Genomic DNA, 22,618 nt, shown 5'->3' on the forward strand with positions numbered 1-22,618 from the left:
AACCATCAAAATATGTAAATTAAACAAGGGTGCTCAAACTTTTGCATACGACTGTAGACTTATCTTAGATTCTCCCTCTGTCATAATTCTTTCCTGGCAGCAGAGCCCCCCCCACACACAACTAACGACTCTTAGAATCTACAATATTTGTGCCAGTGCCATGTTTATTATTCATATTTCTCCAAAGGTTGATGAGTTTTCATGTATGTTGTTAAGAAATGTAGAAAGAAGCCGTGGCCTTAGGTCTATGATTTGATTGCATTTATGTTAATTTCATGTAAATTTCAGAAAGATTTTACATTTTTGACAAAAAGATCTTGCCACATCTGCTAGGCCTTCTTAGAGGTTTTCTGTTTCTATTGATATGTCAGGGCAGTGGCCTCCTGTTGCGGTCAGTATGTGATGAGGTTTAAAAACAAAGGTGTCAAAAAATATGTAGTGTAATAAATGTAGTTATATTTGTATGTCTCCCACCATCCTCCCATCCCCTCTGCCCCCTCTGATCACCCTAGACTTTGCCTTTAATGCATAAGAAGCAATAACTACCACACATGAAGAAACCGTGTGAAGCATCCTCTGAAGAACACACATCTGAGGCGCTTGTTGTGTAGGCCGATCACGATGATTGAAAATGTTTTTCTCATCTCGCTTTCATTCCCAGTAGATGAGCATTTTGATGGTAGCCCGTATATGAAGTGCAATAAGCTCAAATGGCCTTGCCTTTTCTGTCTTCACAGATGGATATGCATCTCGCTGTATGTGTAATCGACATTCAGTTAGAGTTATCTTTACAGAGTGCTACTCCATCAATAAGTGCTTCATTAGCCATTTGGACCACCTCTGCTCCTAAGGCAGGAGTAATAATTACAGCCGCGGCTCTGCTTGCAGCCATCGCAGTAGATAAATCAATCTTTAAATGGTTAACCCAGCCGAGGCATAAGGAGAGGAGCTGCGCTCACACTTGGCTCACAAAACTGCTCTTAATTCGCTGTTGCCGTGCCTACAGTTACCGTGGAGATGGACACTGGCACGAGGGTGCAAATGTGTGTTTCAGTCCTGATGCAACCTTCCCCGCATAACATTAGCAAATGTTCTTATTTAGGTGATCATTATTTACAGTTTCAGCGTCACCTCCAGGCAGTGAATCTTTAACAGTGGTTCGATTGGATTCTCATGATGACCCAGTGGTTGGCAGTTCAATTCAAGAGCAGTTTTGGTTTTGTTTAGGACTTTTGAATTAGATTTAGCTTAATTTGTTGATTCAGAAACTTCTCTAACCAAAATACACATTCAAAATAAATGGCCCACTTACTATGTTTGTGTGAACGTATGTACTGTAAAGAATCATAATTAATAATAATAATAATAATTTTGTCACTTTTTACCTTAGAACTAAACAAGCTATTTTTGTTATTGTTACTTTACATATATCAATACATGTAAATGACCTCTGTTCTTCAAAATTAGATGGTTTTGCAGCTAGTTTATAGACTGAGGGGTGAATTGTATGTTTTGAAACAGTGAGTGCATTTACATGCATTTAATAATCCAATAAGTGCAGAAAATCAGATTTTATCAGTAATCCGATCAATGCGTTTACATGCATTTGAATAATCAGATAATGGGGAAACTCCACATCTACATGAGTCAGACAGTAATTGGATTTCTGCTTTGCAACTGACCAATAAACTCACAGACGAATACGTGACGTAAACATAATGTAAAATTCAAACTTCATGCCACGTTTTTTTTTTTTAAACTTCACACCACTTTACCTGAAAATATGAACAGACATTATCTAGAAGATGAATAAATTGTTTAAATCCTTAATTTCATCAAGCATGTAGCTGGTTTTCATTCCAAAAGTGTTTTGCTGACATCTTGCAGCAACACCGCTTGCTTATTTCCAGTGCTGTGTTCTGTTTTTGCCCATGCGCAGACTGAGAAATACAAAAGAAATCAGAGTAAGAGTTCACATGCACTGAGAAATATGATTACTGAGCTAAAGTCCAGTTCTGTTTATCTGATTTCTTAATCAGATTTTTCGACCTTACCCGATCTAAGAAATCAGATTTTGCTGTTTGCATGGCCATTTGAATAATCCAATAACTGTAGAAACCCAATTATAATCAGATTATTGAGTGCACGTAAATGCACTCAATGCTTACTAGTACATCCAAAGATTAATTTAAAAAGCAAGGAAATGTAAGTTTTCCATCGGGCTTGTATTAAAAGAAATGTAGAAACTACAGCCTATATCATCTGAAAGCAGTAAAGTATGTTTTTAAACCTACTGAATTATTTTCAGGCCTATTCATGAAAGATACTACTAGCTGGATTTGCATATGTATATGTTACCATTAATTAAAGCTACACTATGCAACTTTTGGAAATTTGGCCTCTCTGGTTAAAAAAATGTATAATTGCATGCAACATGTGGAAGAACATTTTGTGACGTGGGTTGTGTTCTTACCCCTTTCCTGAGCAGATGAATCTGATGATTGTGGGAACATTGAAAGAGTACTCAGAGTACCCAGTCCAAACTTGGTGGATGACTTGTCTTTTGGGGGTATGATTGAATTATATACTATTGTCATCATATCTTCATTCAGTATGATGTTGGTTTTGCGTTTGCGGCATCGAGCTCGACCTTATTTTTGAGCTTGTGCGTGTGATGGAAATACACAAAGACATATGATGTGGTTCAAAAACTCCAATGAAATGTTACCTGATACCTCTCCCTTTTAAATTACTATTGTAGGCTTAACAGGGTGACTTGCAGCAGCGCACGCACACCATATTTTAGCATGTTTGCTAAAATGCTACATCTTTTCATTTTAACGCAAAAAGCTTATCAGCAAAAAACCAATATCATATTTGTAAAACATTAAGGTGGCATAGTAGCAGCCTTACCACCTGGATCAAGTGTGGTAGCATCAAGGCTATGTCGTGTACAGTACATTGTAATGAAGGCCGGCTAGAATGATTTAAGTGTTGAAAATATCTTTCCTGCTCTCTTTGTCATGAAAACCATGATTTAATTGGACTCGATGCAAGTGCTGATGCAAGCCAACACAAGCGTGACCCAATACGATCGCAATTAGAGGATGGATGTTGCTGAGCTGGCAGGAACAGCGATCGACGCATCGATTCGACGAATGCATCGTTATGCCTCTAATCACCGCAGATATGACAGAGCCATATTTGCCGTTGCGCAGAGTAAACAGTAAACACTGTCGCGGTTGGAGGAGTTTTGATTGGAGCCCCTTCCACCCCCTGCGAAGCTGAACACCTGGAGCCTGCACTTCATTTGCACTAATGAAAGCTAATGCACTCAATTAGCGGAGTACACATTAGCAATCTGGGCCGCTCTGCTAGCAAGGCAGCGTACCTATTCTTCATCTTCCTGCCTCAGACAAGTGCCCAGAGGCATCCGCACTACAATATTAACACACAGCCTCCTGCTGTGTAGAGGAAGCAGGATGGCTGTTTCAGCCAATTGTTTGCAAAAGCGGCTAGCTGTATGCTACTCACTTCTCTCTCCCTGTCTCTTTCTCTCATTTTCTCTCTTATACTTCCTCACGGTACACTGCACACTCTCTCTGGAGACTCCCCTCTCTATGTATGTGTTCTTCCCTGTATCTTTCTGTACCCCCTCCCTCAGGAGGACCTACTTACCTTGTTAGCCTTTTAGGCTAATTTCTCTTCCTTTCTCTCTGTCTCGTTCTCTCATTTTATCCTTTCCTTCTTTGTGGTAGACTTTCTTTCTTTAGATTTCCTTCTCAATCACTGAGCATCTTTCTATCTGTTTTACCCTTTCCCTCATGAGAGTTCATTTACCTTATTAGCCTTTTAGGCTAATTTCTCTTTTTCTCTCTTTCTCATTCCCTCATTTTATCATGTTCTTCCTCATGGTAGACTCTCTTTCTTTAGATAACCTTCTCTATCTCTATGCATATTTCTCTGTATCTGTCTTTACCCCCTCCCTCAGGAGGACCTACTTACCTGTTAGCCTTTTAGGCTAATTTCTCTTTCTCTCTCTCTCTCTGTCTCGTTCTCTCATTTTCTGTCTTATTTCTTCATGGTAGACTCTCTTTCTGCCGCTTCCGCTCTTGATCACTATGCGTATTTCTTTATATCTGGCTTTACCCCCTCCCTCATGAGAGCCCATTTACCTTATTAGCCGTTCAGGCTAATTTCTCTTTCTCTCTCTTTCTGTCTCGTTCTCTCATTTTATCCCTTCCTTCCTCATGGTAGACTCTCTTTCTGTAGATTCCCTTCTCAATCACTGCGTGTATTTCTCTGTTTCTGTTTTACCCCCTTACTTGAGAGCCCATTTAACCTGTTAACCTTTAAGGCTAACTTTCTCTTTTTCTCTTTCTGTCTCGTTCTTTCATTTTCTCTCTTACTTCTTCATGGTAGACTCTCTTTCAATAGATAACCTTCTCGATCTCTATGCATATTTCTCTGTATCTGTTTTAACCCCCTCCCCCAGGAGAGCCCATTTACCTTGTTAGCCTTTTAGGCTAATTAGCAGGAACAGTTAATAGTGCTTCCCTCAAGCGCCGCTTCAGCATTTTTCCTCCTGAGTTGGTGTCGCCCAATCAATAGCCAAGCAGGCGTGAGGCAGCAGCACTCCATAAAAAGTGTTTTCCCTTGAAGGCAAATGAGCGGGAAGAAAAGCTAGCATTTTGACACGCTAACATATTTTTTTCTCTTCCATCTGTCTTATTTATGTCTCTTTAAACTTCTTCAGCAAGCTTTTTTATATCTCTGATTTTTTTAATGTTTCAAAATGCCCTGAGATAGAATGGGGGAGAAAAAAATCAAATCAGAAATCCGAGGCCTTCTCGCAGGATTCTCTTGTTTGCTTACTCCGGCCCTTATTTTTTTCTGTTTTGATTTAACGATGCAGCAAGGGTACTTAGCATTTAGATGACATGTTTGAGGAGAGGAGCTATAGATCAGGCTTGCTGCGTGCACTGTTTCACAGATAGCACCAGCCTCCCTGGGCAAGGCAGGCGGACGGCTAGAATACCAACCATCCATCCATCCGCTGAGCCCACAGGCACTGCCAAGGCTGCTGTGAACGACAGTGCGCGGAGCCAATCAGCATGGATCCGCTGCCAATAAGTGGCTCCGAGGGTCATTGGCATGCCAACGAGTACAGTCAGTCCAAACAGCTTTATCTTGCCAAGACGCTAAAGCGTTGAGAGAGTGCGGGGATGTTAAAAGTCTTGGACAGGGAAGAGGAAAGTTGGGAGCTTCCTTAAATTCCATACTTATGCATACATTATTGCATATGCAATAATTATATGCATACAGAAGGGAAACTGCAGTAGAACCTCCATCTCACGCCAAGGGAAAAATCGAGTGAACTTACGCAAACTGCGGCACAATAATGACGAGTCTCCGGGTAATATTCGATTTAATTGTAATGTTACTCTGGCTCCAAATGACATGGGGAACATGAGCTTATGGTAGAAGTTCCCCTTGAGAGGTGTAACGTCCAACTGTTGGTTTAATTTTGCCGAAGAAACACAAAGCCTACCAAGTCCCCTCTGTTTAGATTGTCTCATGTAATTTAGAGGGAGATGTTAAATGTTATGTGTTTCTTAATGTTTCCGACTGAAGATTTTTCTCTTTCCTGTGTTTTAGCCGCTGCCAAAGGAGCCATCTTAAAGGACATCAGCTGAAAAGAGGTGAGGACAGCTCTGTCTTGCAACCACACACACAAAGATATCATTGCTGTTGGAACAAAAGCATGAGTCACAAATTTTAGATGAAGAATGGACAAACAAAAAAGGTCCAAAGCCACTTAGCATAAAATCTCTTTGCATTAGCTTATTTTGGAGATACAAGGTTTTGTTCCGACAGCGACGATATATACATTGACTGGTCACTTTATTAGAAACCCCAACCTTTCTGGTGCACAGTTAAAACTGTGTCTCAATCTGTTAGCCATCCTTTATCCCAGGGCCAGATTTCTGCACAGTTTGGTGACTTTTCCTGCTCAAAAGCACCTGATTCAACTCTGCAGTTAGTAACCAGTTTTAGTAGATATGTTGGAGCAGGTAAACCACCAAAGTGTGCTGAAATCCAGTCCTCCCCTTTTCCCACCCCTGCTTTAGCCCTTCATCGCTAGTCAGTTTCTAGCCACAAATATATTTGGTTGTGAAATCTAGGTTTATTAATTTTTTGGATGTGTATTTAATGAAATATCAAGGAGAGATAGTCAAAATCCAATTCAAAACTTTACTGCACTGTCCTGGATAGAGCTATAAAAATGGCACAATATCAGGTTCAGCTCACTTTTTAAATACTTCATTACTTGCCAGGTTGACCTGAATGTTGTTTTGTTGTAGCAAGTCCATAAAGCATTTCACAGCCCATCTTGTCTGTCCAGTTGTATTCTGTACACTTCTGGTGAGTTTTAGCTTGTGTGTTTCGCCATCATAGCTACCAACCAAATAGCTTGCTTAAAGGCAACAACAGGTTTGGAATTTGATGTAGGCCTGTTATCATACTCTCCTACAGAACCTAACCAAACAAGCTGCAGGTCAAATATTATCATATACTGCAAAAAATGGTATCTTGGCAAGTGAAATTATTTTAAATATCTATATCTATTATTCTTGTCTAGATTGTTGTAAGCTTACTATAAAACTATTATTCAACTTATTTATAGCCATTTTTGCTTTTTAAGTAATTTATCAAGTAAAATTTTCTCACTGTATTGGCAATAATTTTACTTATTTTAAGAAATATGCTTGAAACAAGCAAAATTACCTGTCATTATAGAGCGATCATTTTACTTGATATTTTTTTTTTTTAAACAAGTAAGAAACAGCCATAAATAAATAAAACTATCTTGTAGTATTTTTACAATTATCTCAAATTTGATATATATTGATTTGATTTAAGTTGATTTTACCTAGGCCTGGGTTCGATTCCCCAGCCGGACGACCATGGTCCTTTCTGTGTGGAGTTTGCATGTTCTCCATGTGTCTGCGTGGGTTTTCTCCGGCTACTCCAGTTTCCTCCCACTGTCCAAAGACATGTGGTCAGGCCAATTGGACATGCTAAATTGCCCCTAGGTTTGAGTGTGTGTGTAAATGTATATGTCTGTGTGTCTGCCCTGCAATGGACTGGTGACCTTTCCAGGGTGTATCCTGCCTTACATCCACTGACTGCTGAGATAGACTCCAGCTCCCCCCGCGACCCAGAAGGATAAGTGGCTTAGAAGATGCGTCTGTGTGTGTGTGATTTTACTTAGCAAAGATACACTTTTTGCAGTGTATTGACTTTATTTTTCACAGGGCCACTGTATTTTGAGAATGTGGCCAAAATATCAGGTTAAGAAACGGATCATTCATTACTGTTTTTACCTAATCAAGAAGAGAGTCTTCACTCTTTAATTTATTGTTTTATGTCTCTAAAGACTACATTCTGGCGCCTCAGCTTCTTGTTCAAATGTTCTCATCTTGTGCACGCACACTGTATTGGCGGTCACTGTCTGGGGAGGGCAACACAAAACATGGGGAGGGCCATCGTTTTCAAAGGGTGGGAGTAACATGTACTTGCAGCTGGACCAGCTATAAAAACAGAATCAGAGAAGCTCAGATTACACACACAGACAGAGGCAGCGTGACTTCATTCTCTGCTCAGGACATCATTACATTATTATGTCTTTACATAGAAAAGAGTTGTTTGCTGCTATATTAATGTCACCTTTATTATATTGTCTGTTTCCACTTGTCCATAGGTCATTCAAATCATCAAATAAGGTGGATAGAAATGATCGAATATTTTTTTTTCTGTTGTGAAGTAGAATACACATTTGTTACTTAGCCCCATTGATCAGTGGAACCAGGCTGCGCTATCAGAGCTAACTGTTGTATAAAAGGCTTTGACATGACAGCAATGATATATATATATATGTATATTTATCAATCTTTAATTAAAGTTTTGCACAATAAAGAGGAGCCTTCTTCCACTCTCTCCAGACAGCTTACTGACTGTAGTACAAATGAGTAGAAGCAGAAATAAAGTGGAAATCTTATCATTTATCCAGGCAGTTTTGCTCAGACAGGCCTGATTAAGCTGTCTTAGTAAGGACCCACCTGCTCAGCGGGATTAGAGGGCAGCCGTGGGCCACGGCTGCGCCAGGGATCCAGAGATGAAGGGAGGAGATGACCGTTTGGGACGTGACCAGCAGCCCCAAAGCCCTGGGCTGCTTGCCGCCGTAGCGCCTGTGTCTCTGTAGTCGCACCCTTCATCAGCACGGGGAGGAAGGGAATGGGATGCAGCCATATTTAACAAGATATATTCACATGCCAGCTGTTGTTTGTCACCGCTGCTTGCTTCCCTCCACGAGTGTGTGTCGGATGGGAAACAGTGTGGAGCGAGAGAAGAAGGGGGGACGCGAGAACAGAACTCAGCATATGTTTATGCTCAGCCTTGAAGCAATTAGCACCCGTCAGTCAAGGTGCTGCGCAGCCGTCCCTTTTTCTTCTTATTTCATGGATAGATAATTATTGCTGGGGGATATTTTATTAATATTGATTTTAATGTCCTCATTAGGATGCCCTTTATGCATCATGTGTTCAGTTTTATACATCTTCTTTTATAAAAACAAAAATAAGAAATCAAAATTGATTCCTGCATAAATAACAGTTCAAACAAACAAATCCAAGATGCCTCCCCAACCAGAGGGACTGTGAAAAGTGTCAACTTCAAAGGCATTACTGAGTCATCCTGTTAAGGCTGAAATAAAAGCTTTATGTAAAAAGTTAACATATTGGTAAAATCCAATGCTTGAGAAAAGATGAAACAGGATTTGATTGGCAGTTGGATGTGTCTGGCAGCTCAAAGAGATTTTAAAGGACTAATCTTAAAAGTAAGTCTTTAAAACTGGTCTGCGCGAAAGCTCTGAGAGCCAAATGAGTGCAGGCACCGCACAAAATGCAGTTTGATGCAACTGCAATATGCATCTGAAATCAACGTTACTAAGGCTGTGGCTAATCACAACTGCCCACAGGACCTGCCTAATAACTGCACACTTATGAGACAGGGTTTAGAGCAGGGGTCTCAAAGTACCAGCCCAGCTTCATACAGCCCATTACATATTTGCAATTTATCCTTAAATCTTGCAAATCTTTTTATTTTTCTGTGGCTAAATTTTACATTAAAGGGCTAAATCTGCTTCTCCAGCCAGATACTGTGACTGGTTAACCGACATAAGCTACATAAAATCAGCTAAGACTGATGAGAGAGGAGGGGGACCATTCAAACGAAAACCTGAAGGAGCATAAGCACTGCACATTGAGCAGGCATAGCTGTAATTTACCTATAATTAGCTTAGTTCCTATACACATTTAGACGGATAGTTAGTTAAAACTGCCTTTGCGGATTCATTCCTGACACAGCAGTAGACGCAGAGCATGGAGTACATTTTTTCCTTCCATTTTTCAGTTGGCCCCTTTGAAATAGACCACCTGGGTAGTGGGCCCCAGGTAATTTGAGTATGAGACCCCTGGCTTAGAGCTTGCGCTTGCTCACGTCAGGTTCAGTAAGGTCCAGATAGGTTTGGACGACATTTTCTAAGGTCAGGTTTAAATTTCACTTTACATTTTTAACAGATTTTATCCAGCATTTTGCTGCTTTTCTCCTCACTTTATTCTTCGTTACCTTCAAAAAGTTTTTAGTCTGACCTGCTGGGGTCAGCCACTTAAGTAATTAGCCTAAAGTATATTTCCCTAATATGTTCTAAGTGAAGAAATAGAGTAAGGCAGAAAAGAGTAGGAAAGATGTTTAAACATTTAATTTGGCCATTATTTAGTTCACCCTGACTATTTACCTCACTCTCTTAAGTGAATGCAGTGCATCATTAACATCGCCATCAGCTCGGACATTCACAGCCTACAGTCAACTTCACTGCATGAAATCAAACTTTTTTCTTTGGTAAAATTTAAATGTTGTACACGGGAGACAGGACAGTAACATTATATATGAAGCCTCCTATTCACCAGCTTCTTGTTCAGTTCTTCTAAATGGTACAGCAGTTACATTCGGGCGCCTCACGCGTTGTAATAATTTGAAAAGAATTAGAAGAAGCTGGCGAAGAAGAAGATGACTTCAGCATCACCAGAGAACACAAGTAAATGCTTCTTAAGAAACTCTGTTTCCACAGGATATGATAGCGTTTTTACCGACAAGTCGATTCGCACAGGATTAATATGAGGTTATTTTTAAGGCTCGGTTTACAGAAGATCTTTACTGATTCGGGGAGCACACAGTCTGTAAAAATGTCTGAATCACAGTGAAATGCAGGTAAAATTACATTGCCCCGCCTCTGCATGTAAAACTAATCCCATCTGAATGGGGCTAGAAAGTCTCGTTCTCTCTGGGTGGGTGGGTAGGGCACAGTTGTGTTGGTCATCCTCCAGTCCTTCATCAGTGGTCACAGGACGCTGCCCACAGGATGCTGTTGGCTGGATATTTTTGGTTGGTGGACTATTCTCAGTCCAGCAGTGACTCTGAGGCGTTTAAAAACTCCAGCAGCACTGCTGTGTCTGATCCACTCAGACTAGCACAACACACACTAACACACCACCACCATGTCAGTGTTACTGCAGTGCTGAGAATGATCTACCACCCAAATAGTACCTGCTCTGTGAGGGTCCATGGGGGTCCTGACCACTGAAGAACAAGGTAAAAGGGGGCTGACAAAGTATGCAGAGAAACAGATGGACTACAGTCTGTAACTGTAGAACTACAAAGTGCACCTATGTAGTAAGTGGAGCTGATAAAATGGACAATGAGTGTAGAAACAAGGAGGTGGTCATAATGTTATGCCTGATCGGTGTAGCTAACAGATGGAAATGGATACGACTAAGGAAACTGAGGAAAAATACCAAAAAGCTTTATGATTGTTGTTTGAAAGCACTGCTTGATGTGTACACTTGTTAAAGCAGGATTTAAACTTAATTTTAGTATAGCGTTTTTCAGTTATCTGTGATCTAATGATAGCTATTATTGTTGGCGCATGGTGATGGCAATCCTGTCAGGTTTCTTCACCACTTTGGGTGATGATGAGTTAGTGTGGGTAAGTTTTGGACAGACCATTTGTTGTACTGATTATGTGATATGTGACAGGTCACGTCTGGACAGAATTTTGCCCGGCTCAGATCCGGATTCAAAACGCGAGACTGGGCTGTGTTCGGGTTCAGACCAAAATTTCAGACCAGATTAAAGCTAACAGGCTTTAAAAGGGGTCTCAAATCCCAAGACAAAACAGAACATGAAAAATGACATATTAGTATATGTAATCACACATCCAGTCCTTCATCTGGGCTGTCCGCCCACATTTGCATGATCCTTTATGCATATGCAGACACATTTTTCCATGCGCATGGCCTATAAAGTGGGCACTTTTTTAGATAACACGAGGGCAGAATGCGTCCAATTTGCACCTGAAACTGCTGCAAATGGCTTAGTGTAGCAGCCTGAGTGTATTCCCTGAACACTTTCGAGCAACATGAGAGAAAATGCATTGGTTTGTTTGCTTATTTGCCTTTAAATGAACTTTCTTAACCTGCCTCACAGTAAAAGCCATGCTGTGATCTTAAAATAAAGCCTACATTGCATTGGGAGAAATTAAGGCAGTGAGGTGGGTTGCCGATTTCATATATCAACAAATAAAAATTGATGTGGAAAATAATAATCAGTTCCGGGTGTATTTTGGAGCTGCACAGGGCTTCAGATCAGAGCGGCGCGTTGTGGTTATGGCGAAGCCTGTGGCACTGTTATCTGCATTTCCAGTGTGTTACAGCCTCATCGTCCCGAGATTGATTTCTCAGGCCTCGACAGAGAAAGCCACATGAATCATAGGCAATTACAGAGCGTCAGGATGAAACGGGGAAAGTAGGGATATCATAAATATTTATTTGTGCAAGGAGGGCTGGAATTTATGAAATTCTGCTCCAATCTGTGAAATTACATTTAAGTCTATTAAAGTTTCATTTGGCCAGTAAAATTCACAAAAATTCCCATCGTGAATTATTCATTCATGTGGTAAAGCGTGTTACAGAGACTGTTAGTTGCACGTCTTCGACTATAGCTGAATTATAGATTCTCAAACTTGAGTGAAAACTTGGATAATGAGGACCTGCAGGGATTATGCTCAATAAAACTCGTGCAGATATTAAAAACATAAACTTTTAGAAGTCAAACACCAACAGATGATGCAGTTTCCTCTACTGGGAGCCGTTCATTTAACAAAAACAAAGCCTTTCTAACTCTTGTAGCCTTACCTTTCTGGATTGTTCCTCCAACTCGTAATGGAATTTTATTGCCAACCGCATGAAATCAACATAAGCGAGAAGATCAATGAAAATGCAAATCCGGAGTGGGGCGAAAAAAGGCGTCCGGCAGAACAGAGCGCCGCATGCTGCCTGTTTCACTCAGTCTGCTTTGATCATAGTGCACAGTGTATTTTCCTCTCGTCCTCACGCTCTCCCTCTCTGTCTCTCTTTCTCTTTGTGTGTCATGCAGGTCTATTGACATTCATGGGAACATTGCAGACCAGAAGTCATTCATCAAACACATCCTCTCATCCTGGAGCTAAAACAACTCGCGCCCCCCCTTCAGTCCCTCCCCAACCCAACCCAAACCGCACCACGGACCCCCCGCAACCTCCTCCCCCTCTTACAGGAGCCAGCACCATGGTCACGGACAGTCGAGAACTCTCTGAGGACATAATACGGAACGTCCCGTCTCTGTGGCGTTCGTCTCCTGGGTTACAATTAATAGGCCTGCGTCGAGGCAGAACTGTAAAACACATCCATGTCAGACTTGGAGCTTTGCATTCTTATGAAGCTCAGAGTGGATGGAAGCTTCGTAGTTTGAACTGCGAAGATGCCAAACAAGCTTGTGAAACCCAACAGTCGTGGATTATCCGAGCAGAACATGATCAAGCTTGGGATTCTGAAGAGTACAGAGCTCTGACAACCTGGATGATGCCTTTGTGATGTTTCTTCATCCCCAGAGTCAGTCTTTTCTTAAAAATGTAGACAGCATGCTTTGGACATGCGTCCTGATGAGGGTACAGTGACCACCCTGCAGTCCTGACGAATACAGACATTAAACCCCAAGGAGATTTGAACTGAAAATAGTGGACAAATCAGTACTGGACAATGTCAACAAATGGCTGGACTGAATGACCGCTTTGCCACTGAAAAAGAGGGATGAATCTATTTGATTCAAATGTGTACATCATTTCTACATGAATAAGACATACAGTACTGTGCAAAACTCAGAGACCACCCTATATTCATTTAATTTCCGTTTAAAACAGCCGTTAAGTACTCATGATTCATTTTTCGGAAGATATTTCTGAGATTAGATATAAGATAATCCACTTGCCTAAAGAAGAGAGGAAATCAAAGGAATATAAGTGAAAAAACAGGTGTTTAATCAAAAGTGATAGAAGATGCAGAGAAAATGAGATTCCTAATGACCATGCAAGACCTGGTAGACCAGGGGTGCCCATACTTTTGTGGCTTGAGATCTACTTTTTCCAGTGGACAGGTCATCGTGATCTACCTTTAAAAAAAAGGCTTTGAATCTTTTTTTATGCACTTCACTGGTCTATATTGATACTCAGCATTACAGGATAAATGACTAAAAATCACCCTAACCTTATTGTCAACCAGGTTTATGTAGTTTGAACAACTATTTTCTTCCTGAGTTTACTTTTAGCTGGGAATTCGTTGTCGTAGTTTCCGTGAGTAGCTCAAAAATGCCTCTCGACGTTCCCCTTGTTTGGAAGTGGGATGGCTATTTGGCAAATCAAGTAGATGGATTTGAAGTTTGACAAAAAATAGTCCTCCCTCAGCTCTGCATGGACGTTTTTGGTTTCTTTGTGTTCTGTCTCGCACTCATCCCACACTGAGTGTAGGTTACAAAAGAAAAACGTAAAAATGGCGCTACACAAAGTGGCCACTGATCAATGAAAACTTTCTTTATTGCTAGAGAGGCAAACTCACCGCAGTGCTTTAAGTAGCCGTGGTGTAGCTGTGGTAACAAGCAGTAATTTAAAGAGATAGTGGCCACATTTCATGTCAGCCAATCACGTTGACCTGTCCACCGCCAGAGGCAGTAGGAAAAGGTTGAAATTTGATAGCCTGTTTGAATGAGGCGCAATCTACCTACATGCACTGTGCAATCAACTGGTCAGTCGCGATCCACGTATTGGGCACCCCTGTGGTAGACCATCAAAACTGTCAGAAAAGCAGCACATAAAGCTTTCGTCTTTGAGAGAGAGGAGAAACTCAAGATGCTTCAGGTCTGAAAGAATACACAGGTGTTTCTCTCCATCCTTCCACTGTGAGAAGACAACTCAGCACTATGAGTCTGAAAGGATGTGAAGCTGTTAAGAAACCCTCACTGAGAAAAAGAAGAAGAATTTGCAAATCAAACAAAAAGCTGGTGGAGTTCTCAGAACAATGGACTGACCACCCTAGAGTCCAGACCTCAACATCATTAAATGTGTTTGGGAATATTTGGATGGTGAGAAGCAAAACATGCAACCAACTTCTAAGACTGAACTTGAAGGTGTGGAAAAATCTCCTTGTAGTTTTCTTGTAAAAACTGAAAGCAAGTCTCCTGAAAAGAACAGAAGGCAAAAATGAGTACAGCAAATACTGAAAACATGGATATTATTAGTAGTTTAGGCTTTGTGTAACTTTCTGTTTATATGCGTTCTGCTTTTTTCAGATACTGGAATATTAATAACTTGTATTTAATGTCTGTTTTGTCTGGAGATGAAATAAATGAAGGACAGTCTCTGATTTTTGCACAGTACTTTAACACAAAGTAAGCAAACCTGAAAGTACGAACTGTGATGCACATTCGAATCAACTAAATTCAATGACTTTTTTCAGCGTGGGCGATGTACACTTTATGACCTCTCTCCTGTTGTTGAAAATGGGAACTTTTTGATCGTGTCGATGATCCTCTCTGGCATTTTCAAGTGTAAAAGACGCTACCCGGCTGTCTCCTGCTTTCCTGGGTCCCTTTCACTCTTTGCTTTCGAGTGTCTGTCTCCATAGGATGCAGTATATTGTTTGTATGAATACTCTATTTTGGCTGTGAGTCCATATGCAGTGACACTTGAGATGACGTTTAGCGATAGATAGGATATAAAGGATGCGTGTATGTACGCGGGCGCGTTGTTAAGCCACATGTGACGGCGAGGTCAGATTGCATCAGCGTTCTGTTGTCCGAACATCTATTATTATGTAGATTTCGATGCCTCTGGCATCCAAGGAGCAAGAAACACTTACTTCTATTAGCTTTTTGTTAGCTCGGTGGCCAGGAGAGAGGATGAGATGCAAAAAAAACAAAACAGGAGCGTTGTATTTAAAAGCAAATCACATAATGGATGTAAGGATTGTACCCGGTAAGGACTAACAAGCATAGATAAAAGGCGAAAAAGAAAATGGCCACTTTCAGTGAACGGTAGGCTAGTAATTTATCAGTCTGGAGGGGTAGGCAGAGCTCCCTCGGTTGTGAATTTTAATGGTGTTTTATGGTTCCTAATAAAGTCTGTTATGCTTCTGGCAAATATGCGGAGCACAACATCCCTCGCTTCCAATTACTGCGAAACTCAAGGAGAGGCTTCAGCCATTCATCATGGTGCACTGTTACCCAGAAATAACAGGAGAGAATCTCTCTCTCTCACTCTCTCTCTCCCTCCCTCTCTCTCTCTCTCTCGCGCTGAATATTCTCCGGCCTTGTCTTGAGGCCCTGATACACTAAGGAGATGCGACAAGTCAATCTGTTCTTGTAACAGCATTAAAACCTCTGCAACAAAGAGGAAAAAAAACAACAGCAATTACGCGATTCTGATGTAAATTGTATTCTCCCTGTTTTTTCTTATTACCACAATAATATTACCCCATATGCTTCTGATAGAGGTCAATTCAAACATTCATTTGTCTGTTCAGTTAAACAGCCCACAGCTCATCCTCCAACATTCAGTTCAATTCAGTTTTATTTGCGTATCAGTTTATAGAGCAGACATTGTCACAGAGCAGCTTTCCAGGAATAGTGCAATTACAATAGAAAGAGGACGAGTTATATACTTCATTGATTCTACCACGTAAACTTGTCATTTTGCTGCCTAACTATGCCCAGTCTGTTCACAGCACAGCATCACCAGCAGAGCAGCAACCCCCTGGGGCAGTGGCTACCAGCCACCCCAATGCAAGTGAGATTAACTTGAAGATTTAATATAGGACTCCAGTGCGATTCCCCTCCGAATCAATCAAGCTTCGCTGCGTCCAAGCAAAACCACAGCACTGTACTCAGCCTTTTAAAGACGCAGCATCTTGCCATTCAGCATCCTAACTTATCATTTATCAATAGCGACAACTCTATTAAAGGCCCAAGAGACCGCAGTCCTGTTTTATTCTGACACCATCATCTATCCCCGTGTCATCTCGCTGTCATATTTATGTACATATTTACTCACTGTAAGCACAACTCGCAGTTATTGAATCAATAGAGCAGTAACATCAATCCAAGAGCGAGGCAAAGGGGTGCAGGTCCGATTATGGTGGGTTATGATCAGGCTGTAGCGGAGTACAAGTAATCAGTTTAGAATATCTCTCCTCTGAAAAGTAATAATACAGTCTTCAAAAAAAGATGAAGAAGTTTATTTGAAGGCTACCTACATAGGGACTACATAACAGCTGCATAAGCACTGAAGGACATATTTATGCAGCAATATTTGAGCATTTATGACCAGCTTATGCTAGAAAGAAGACGCAAGATGTGATGTTCTATAAAGTAAATGACATTGCTTTGACATAAGGGACCTTCATAACACTATTATGAAGCATCATTTTCATACTTCTGCATAAGTCAAAGTACAAAACCCTTCTGTCAATACTATGTCATTTTCTTCAGCTTATGGTATCTTGCAATTACTGGAATAAGCTGTTCATAAAGACTCAAGTTTTGCTTTATAAATACACTATTCAATGCTTATGCATGTGTTATGATGTCTTTATGTAAGTAGCCTTCATATTAACCATTACTAAAGTTTGTTAGTTATTTTGACATCATGCATATTTTGAATGAAGCATATTGCCTTTGTCAGAACAAAAGCTCATGTTTCCAAAATGGAAGCTTTATAGAACAATGCAAAAAAAACTTTTTAAATGTTAGTTAATGTAACATTTTCTTACTTTTGAACTGATTTCTATTGGTGCATACCTCTTGACATTTTCACACAATTTTAGGGCAACTGACATTTTCAAATGATGTAATATGTATATAAAATTAGTGACAAAAATGGAGAAACAAGGTTCTGAAAGCAGGGACACCGAGGAATCGGGGTATAACCTAACGCTCGTTGGTTTTTGCTTAATAATTTAAAACTACTTGATCAAATATTGACTTATCATTTTTATTTAAACAACAAATGCATCGCTGCTACAAATACAAACACACATTTTGTTTCCAGCACAGACGTTTATGAACATTTTAGCCAAAGTGGAGCATCATAACAGACAGAGTATTTGTAACAGTTGCTAAAAAGTTTGGTAAACTGATGCCAAAAACTGTTGATTCAATACAGTTCTATGCTGTTTGAACTGAACATGCTTTCCAAGCTAACTCCAAAATAAATTCCTCGAAATGTAATTAGTAAAAAGAGGCCATGTCAAATATAGCACATTTATTTTTGACTGCAAACTAGAACAGCAAATATCAGCTCAATGAAATTTAAAATTGACATATTTTTCATTCACATAACATCTATAATGCATAAAGACGTCACTGTTTTGAATTTATGCGGAGGTACACGCACTTCTCTCTGCATTAAAACTAACTCCGCCATGTGGAGGCTGCACTTCAGGCTGGCTAGCTCTCACTGTGAGTTGACTACATGCCGTATTACAACCAATAAGAAGGTGATTAACATATGTGTGCACTCTGTGACTTATACGCACAAATCAGTAGTGGAAAAACATCTATGATAAAAAAAATTGAAAATTTGCAGATATTATTGTTATCAATATTATTATATGGGAAGACGAGAACATGACTAGCACCGTCTATTTGAACCTGTTTTACTCCATAATTTATTCATGTTACATTTTACCCTGTGCTAGTGTCCCGTTCTCCCCTACTGCGGAAGTGTGTCATGAATTTTAAACAGTTTTCACCCAATCATGATCTCTTTTAATTAGGTTACATCTTTTTTTCAAAAGCTTTTTTCAAAAGTACACTCAGACACCAGTTATTAGGGTCACCTACAGTGTACCTCGACATTGTACATGCATTGTCATGCAACTATCATATATGTGGTGATGGTCTTATGGTGGTCCTATGGGGTAGAGATGGATGATGAATAGGCTACAATCAGTAACTGTAAACCTTTAATGTGCACCAATATCATGTTTCTAATAAAATCTGGCAACCCAGTATATTCCTCCCAACCTCGGTTATAGTTAGTGTTTATACTTCGCTGCCTGAATTTTCAGTCAGTGCTGACCGCAGAGTGGGCTACTGCCTGCCGCATCGCGACGCTTAACACTTGCGCACTGAAAAGCGGGCTGTGTCATCCTCATGTATATTTCAGCAGGACGGAGGAAGCTGCCTCTTGAGGCATAAGCATGCTGTAGCTGCGAAAGGGCGGCGGTGGGGAAAGGGAGGGGGTTAGGTCAGCCTGACACATGTAGTGGTTAGCAGGAGGACAGGGAGTGAGTCAGGATACACCACAGGCCTCACTGCTTAATCTCGCTCACCATTCAGGAGACTGGGCTTAATACCGTTTATCCCAGTTGCGGCCGTCCGACCATCCGCATCAGGCATTAAGTCCACATAACGCAACCATAAGCAGGATTTACACCTGGATTACAGGGTCATAGCAGTTAATTACAAGCAATTATGGACTGGAAACACAGGGATTGTTGCTTTGCCTTACAGTGGGGGTGGCTATGTACACACTGGAAAAAAGCGAGACACTGAATGTACTTGATTCATCGTTTACACATGAATAAAATATATTTCATCAACACAAATTTGCTTAACTAAGCTTACTTTTGGCAATAATAGTGTAATGGATTTTATTCATGTGCACATTTGAATCAGGTATATTCATTAATTTTCTAAGTGTATGAGTCTAAAGTTTGGACACACAGTGCTTTTGCGATCAAAATCTAATATATTACTGGCATAGCTTTATAATTACTTTTCACCTATCTCTCAAAATTCTCCCCATTCAGATTGTTAAGACGTAAACGAAGTCATTCAGAGTGGTTTGATGTTCTCTGTTCTAGAAAAACTTTCCGAGTCTGTATTACTTTCAGTGGTGGTGAAGTCTGAAGCCTCTAAAACCCACGTCATATAAAGCTATCACATGAATTGGTTATGAATATACTGCCTGATGTCTGAAACATTGAGTGCATTTACACGCACTTAATAATCCGATAACTGCAGAAAATCACATTTTGTAATCCGATCAATGCGTTTATATGCACTTGAGTAATCAGATAAGGTGAAAACTCTGGGTCTACATGAGTCAGACAGTAATCAGATTTCTGCTTCAACCAGCCAATAAACTCACAGAAGAAGACGTGACGCAAACATAATGTAAAACTCAAACTTCATGCCGCAGCTTTTTTTAAAAACATCGCACCACTTTACCTGAAAATATTAACAATCATCATCAAGAAGATGAAGAATATTTAAATCCTTCATTTCATCAGCATGTAGTCGGTTTCAGCGTCGCTCCAAAGGTGTAAGCAGCAACACTGCTCCCTTATTTTCCAGTACTGCCGTCTGTTTCACATGCACAGACTGAGAAATCTGAGAGAAATCAGAGTAAGAGTTCACATGCGCTGAGAAATCTGATTACTGAGCTAAAGTCCAGCTCTCTTTATTGGATTTCTTAATCGGATTTCCAGACCTTACTCTGATCTAAGAAATCGAAGTATGCTGATTACATGACCATTTGAATAATCAGATAACTGCAGAAATTAGATTATGATCAGATTATGGAGTGCATATAAATGCACTCATTGTTTTGTGGATATGGTTTTAGCATAAACACCTATTTATTTAAACCCATTCTCACTGGAGAGGTACATGCAAGGCATCATAAGGCAAATAGAACACAAAGAAAAAAAAGGTTTTTCAACATTACTTATAAAAACTCAGATGTGTGTAGGTTCACTGGTTGTTTTGAACAGTAAACAAAATGGCTACATTTGTGTTGTAGACAGTGTGACCCCTGGTTCTTATCACCAACACTGTAAAGAAATATGAGTTTCTCTACAATTAACCATTTAACATCAAACCACTCTGAATTCTTTTTCATTTGAAATTCTTTTAGTGCTGATACAACTTTGCACACTCTCAGAGGATCCACCTGGGATGATTTTCCAGCAAGCTTGAAGACGTTTCACAAAATACTGCTAAAACTGTTTGTCGGAGGAGCGTTCCAAAAAAACCGTTTTACATTTGAAATATTTGGGTAACACTTTATTTGGAGTGGTACCTTTGTAGATGATCAATAGACTCTTAACAGATTATCAGTAACACATCAACAACATGTCAGTGAAGTAGCAGTAGTGAAGTGTCTGAATACATTTAAGTAAATATCTTATAGATGTTCTATTGATACATTACTTACATTAAGTAGATGTGTTGTTAATGTGTTACTTACATTACACAAAACCTAACCTTACGCAACCTTATCCAAAACCTAATCCTATCCCTGGCCCTAATCCTAACCCTAAAATCAACCTCAACCCAAAACCTAATCTTAACCCTCACCCTGGCCCTAATCCTAACCCTAACCTCAACCTAAAACCTAATCCTAACCCTCACCCTGGCCCTAATCCTAATCCTAACCCTAACCTCAACCCTAAAACCTAATCCTAACCCTCACCCTGGCCCTAATCCTAACCCTAACCTCAACCTAAAACCTAATCCTAACCCTCACCCTGGCCCTATATCCTAACCCTAACCTCAACCCAAAACCTAATCCTAACCCTCATATGTTTTGGACATGTTACTGAGAGTCTGTTGAGTGTTTGTTTCATTTCAAAAGGACCCCTCAAAATAAAGTGTCACCAACATTTGTTTTGGAAGTAAATCCATACGGAACCATTTCTACTTCTATTTTTAAAACTCTTTAAGATGGAAAAAGCACATTCAGTCCGAGGTGTCCATACTGTGAATTTTAAGACTGGTACAGTATACGCATCTAAAATGTGTTTGTATAATGAACACCAGCGTGCCAATTGTCCCACACTGGGCATTTATAAAACCTCAATATCCAAATCACATGCGTGATAATGACCATTGGCGGCAGCCAACATGATTCTATGAGTCACGGCCTTCCATGAGTCACGAATGAAAGGCATTTGATTGTTCACATGGATTATGATCTTGGTTGTTGCACTGAATTACTTTAAGCACAAAAAATATCCAGCTGATAGCTCGCAACACGCCACTCGAACAGCAGGGCACTGCATTCAGCCTTTTGGCTCTGTGGTTCGTGTGCGCTGCTGACTATGTAGTGTGCATTTATGCCTAATGGAGATTTCTTCTTAATGCACTCTATGGCACAATGGTTACAGCCAGCCAAGTACAAGCGTAGACTGCCATTAGAAGTAGATGTGAGGAGCCTTTCAGCATAAAACACAGCCGGCCTTTGTGAAAGAAGGCGCACAAAAACGTACATTACCGCCTGACTCTCGACTAAGTCAGTTCATGAGGTTTATAATATAATTCAGTGAAAATGGCAGCTGAAACGTAAAGCTGGATCAGCACTCAGAGTGCTATCTGAGCAAGAAGAAAACTTTAGCAACTTAAAGGGGAACTCCACCAATTTTTCTAAATTTCTGCATGATTAAATAATTAACATGTCGACAAAGTCATTCAGAGTGGTTTGGTGTGAAATGCTCAGTTCTAGAGAAACTTGCAGAGTCAGAATTGTTCACAGTGATGGTGACAGAAACCAGATGTCCACCTCTAAAATCTCCATCACAGAAAGTTATTGCATGAAAATGAGATATATGCTGCCTAATGTCTGATACATTGTTTATGATAGTTTTGTGATAAGATTTTGGCTTAAAATGTATTTTAATCCATTTATTTTAATGAATTCATAGTGGAGGGGTAAAGGCAGGGCTTTGTGGGGCAAAACAGTCCCCAAAGAAAACTTATTTTTTCAGCTTTATGACTATTTTACCATCATCAACTTTACATATGAAAACTCAAAAGGCATATGTAGGTTCACTGGTGGTTTTGGATAGAAAATAAAATGGCTATATTTGTGTTGTAGACATTGTGACCCCTGGTTCCTATCAGCACCACTGTAAAGACGTCTGTAAGCTTCTCTACAATGAATTTCACATCAAACCACTCTGAATGACTCTGTTTACGTCTCAAGGACTGAATTATCCAGACGTTTTGAAAAATTGGTGGAATTCCTCTTTAAGAATGGATCTCTCCATGCCTCACCCACAAATGCATTCTGTCATAGTACTTGTTGCTAGGTTGGAAGCTTTGCCAAACATTGGCAAAAACGTATTCA

The 22,618-nt window shown here is 40.2% G+C and overlaps 1 protein-coding gene across 1 annotated transcript in view; it reads left to right on the forward strand.

The window, feature by feature from the left end:
• Positions 1-13,893, forward strand: part of tafa5l (TAFA chemokine like family member 5, like) — a 99,154-nt gene extending 85,261 nt beyond the window's left edge. Inside the window, exons 5-6 of the mRNA XM_036579360.1 lie at positions 5,659-5,702; positions 12,556-13,893. Coding sequence (XP_036435253.1) covers positions 5,659-5,682 — 24 coding nt within the window. The 3' untranslated portion in view covers positions 5,683-5,702; positions 12,556-13,893. The remainder of the gene's footprint in view (positions 1-5,658; positions 5,703-12,555) is intronic.
• Positions 13,894-22,618: the final 8,725 nt, after the last annotated feature.

This window comes from Colossoma macropomum, unplaced genomic scaffold, assembly GCF_904425465.1.
Source record: "Colossoma macropomum unplaced genomic scaffold, Colossoma_macropomum, whole genome shotgun sequence".
NCBI lineage: Eukaryota > Metazoa > Chordata > Actinopteri > Characiformes > Serrasalmidae > Colossoma > Colossoma macropomum.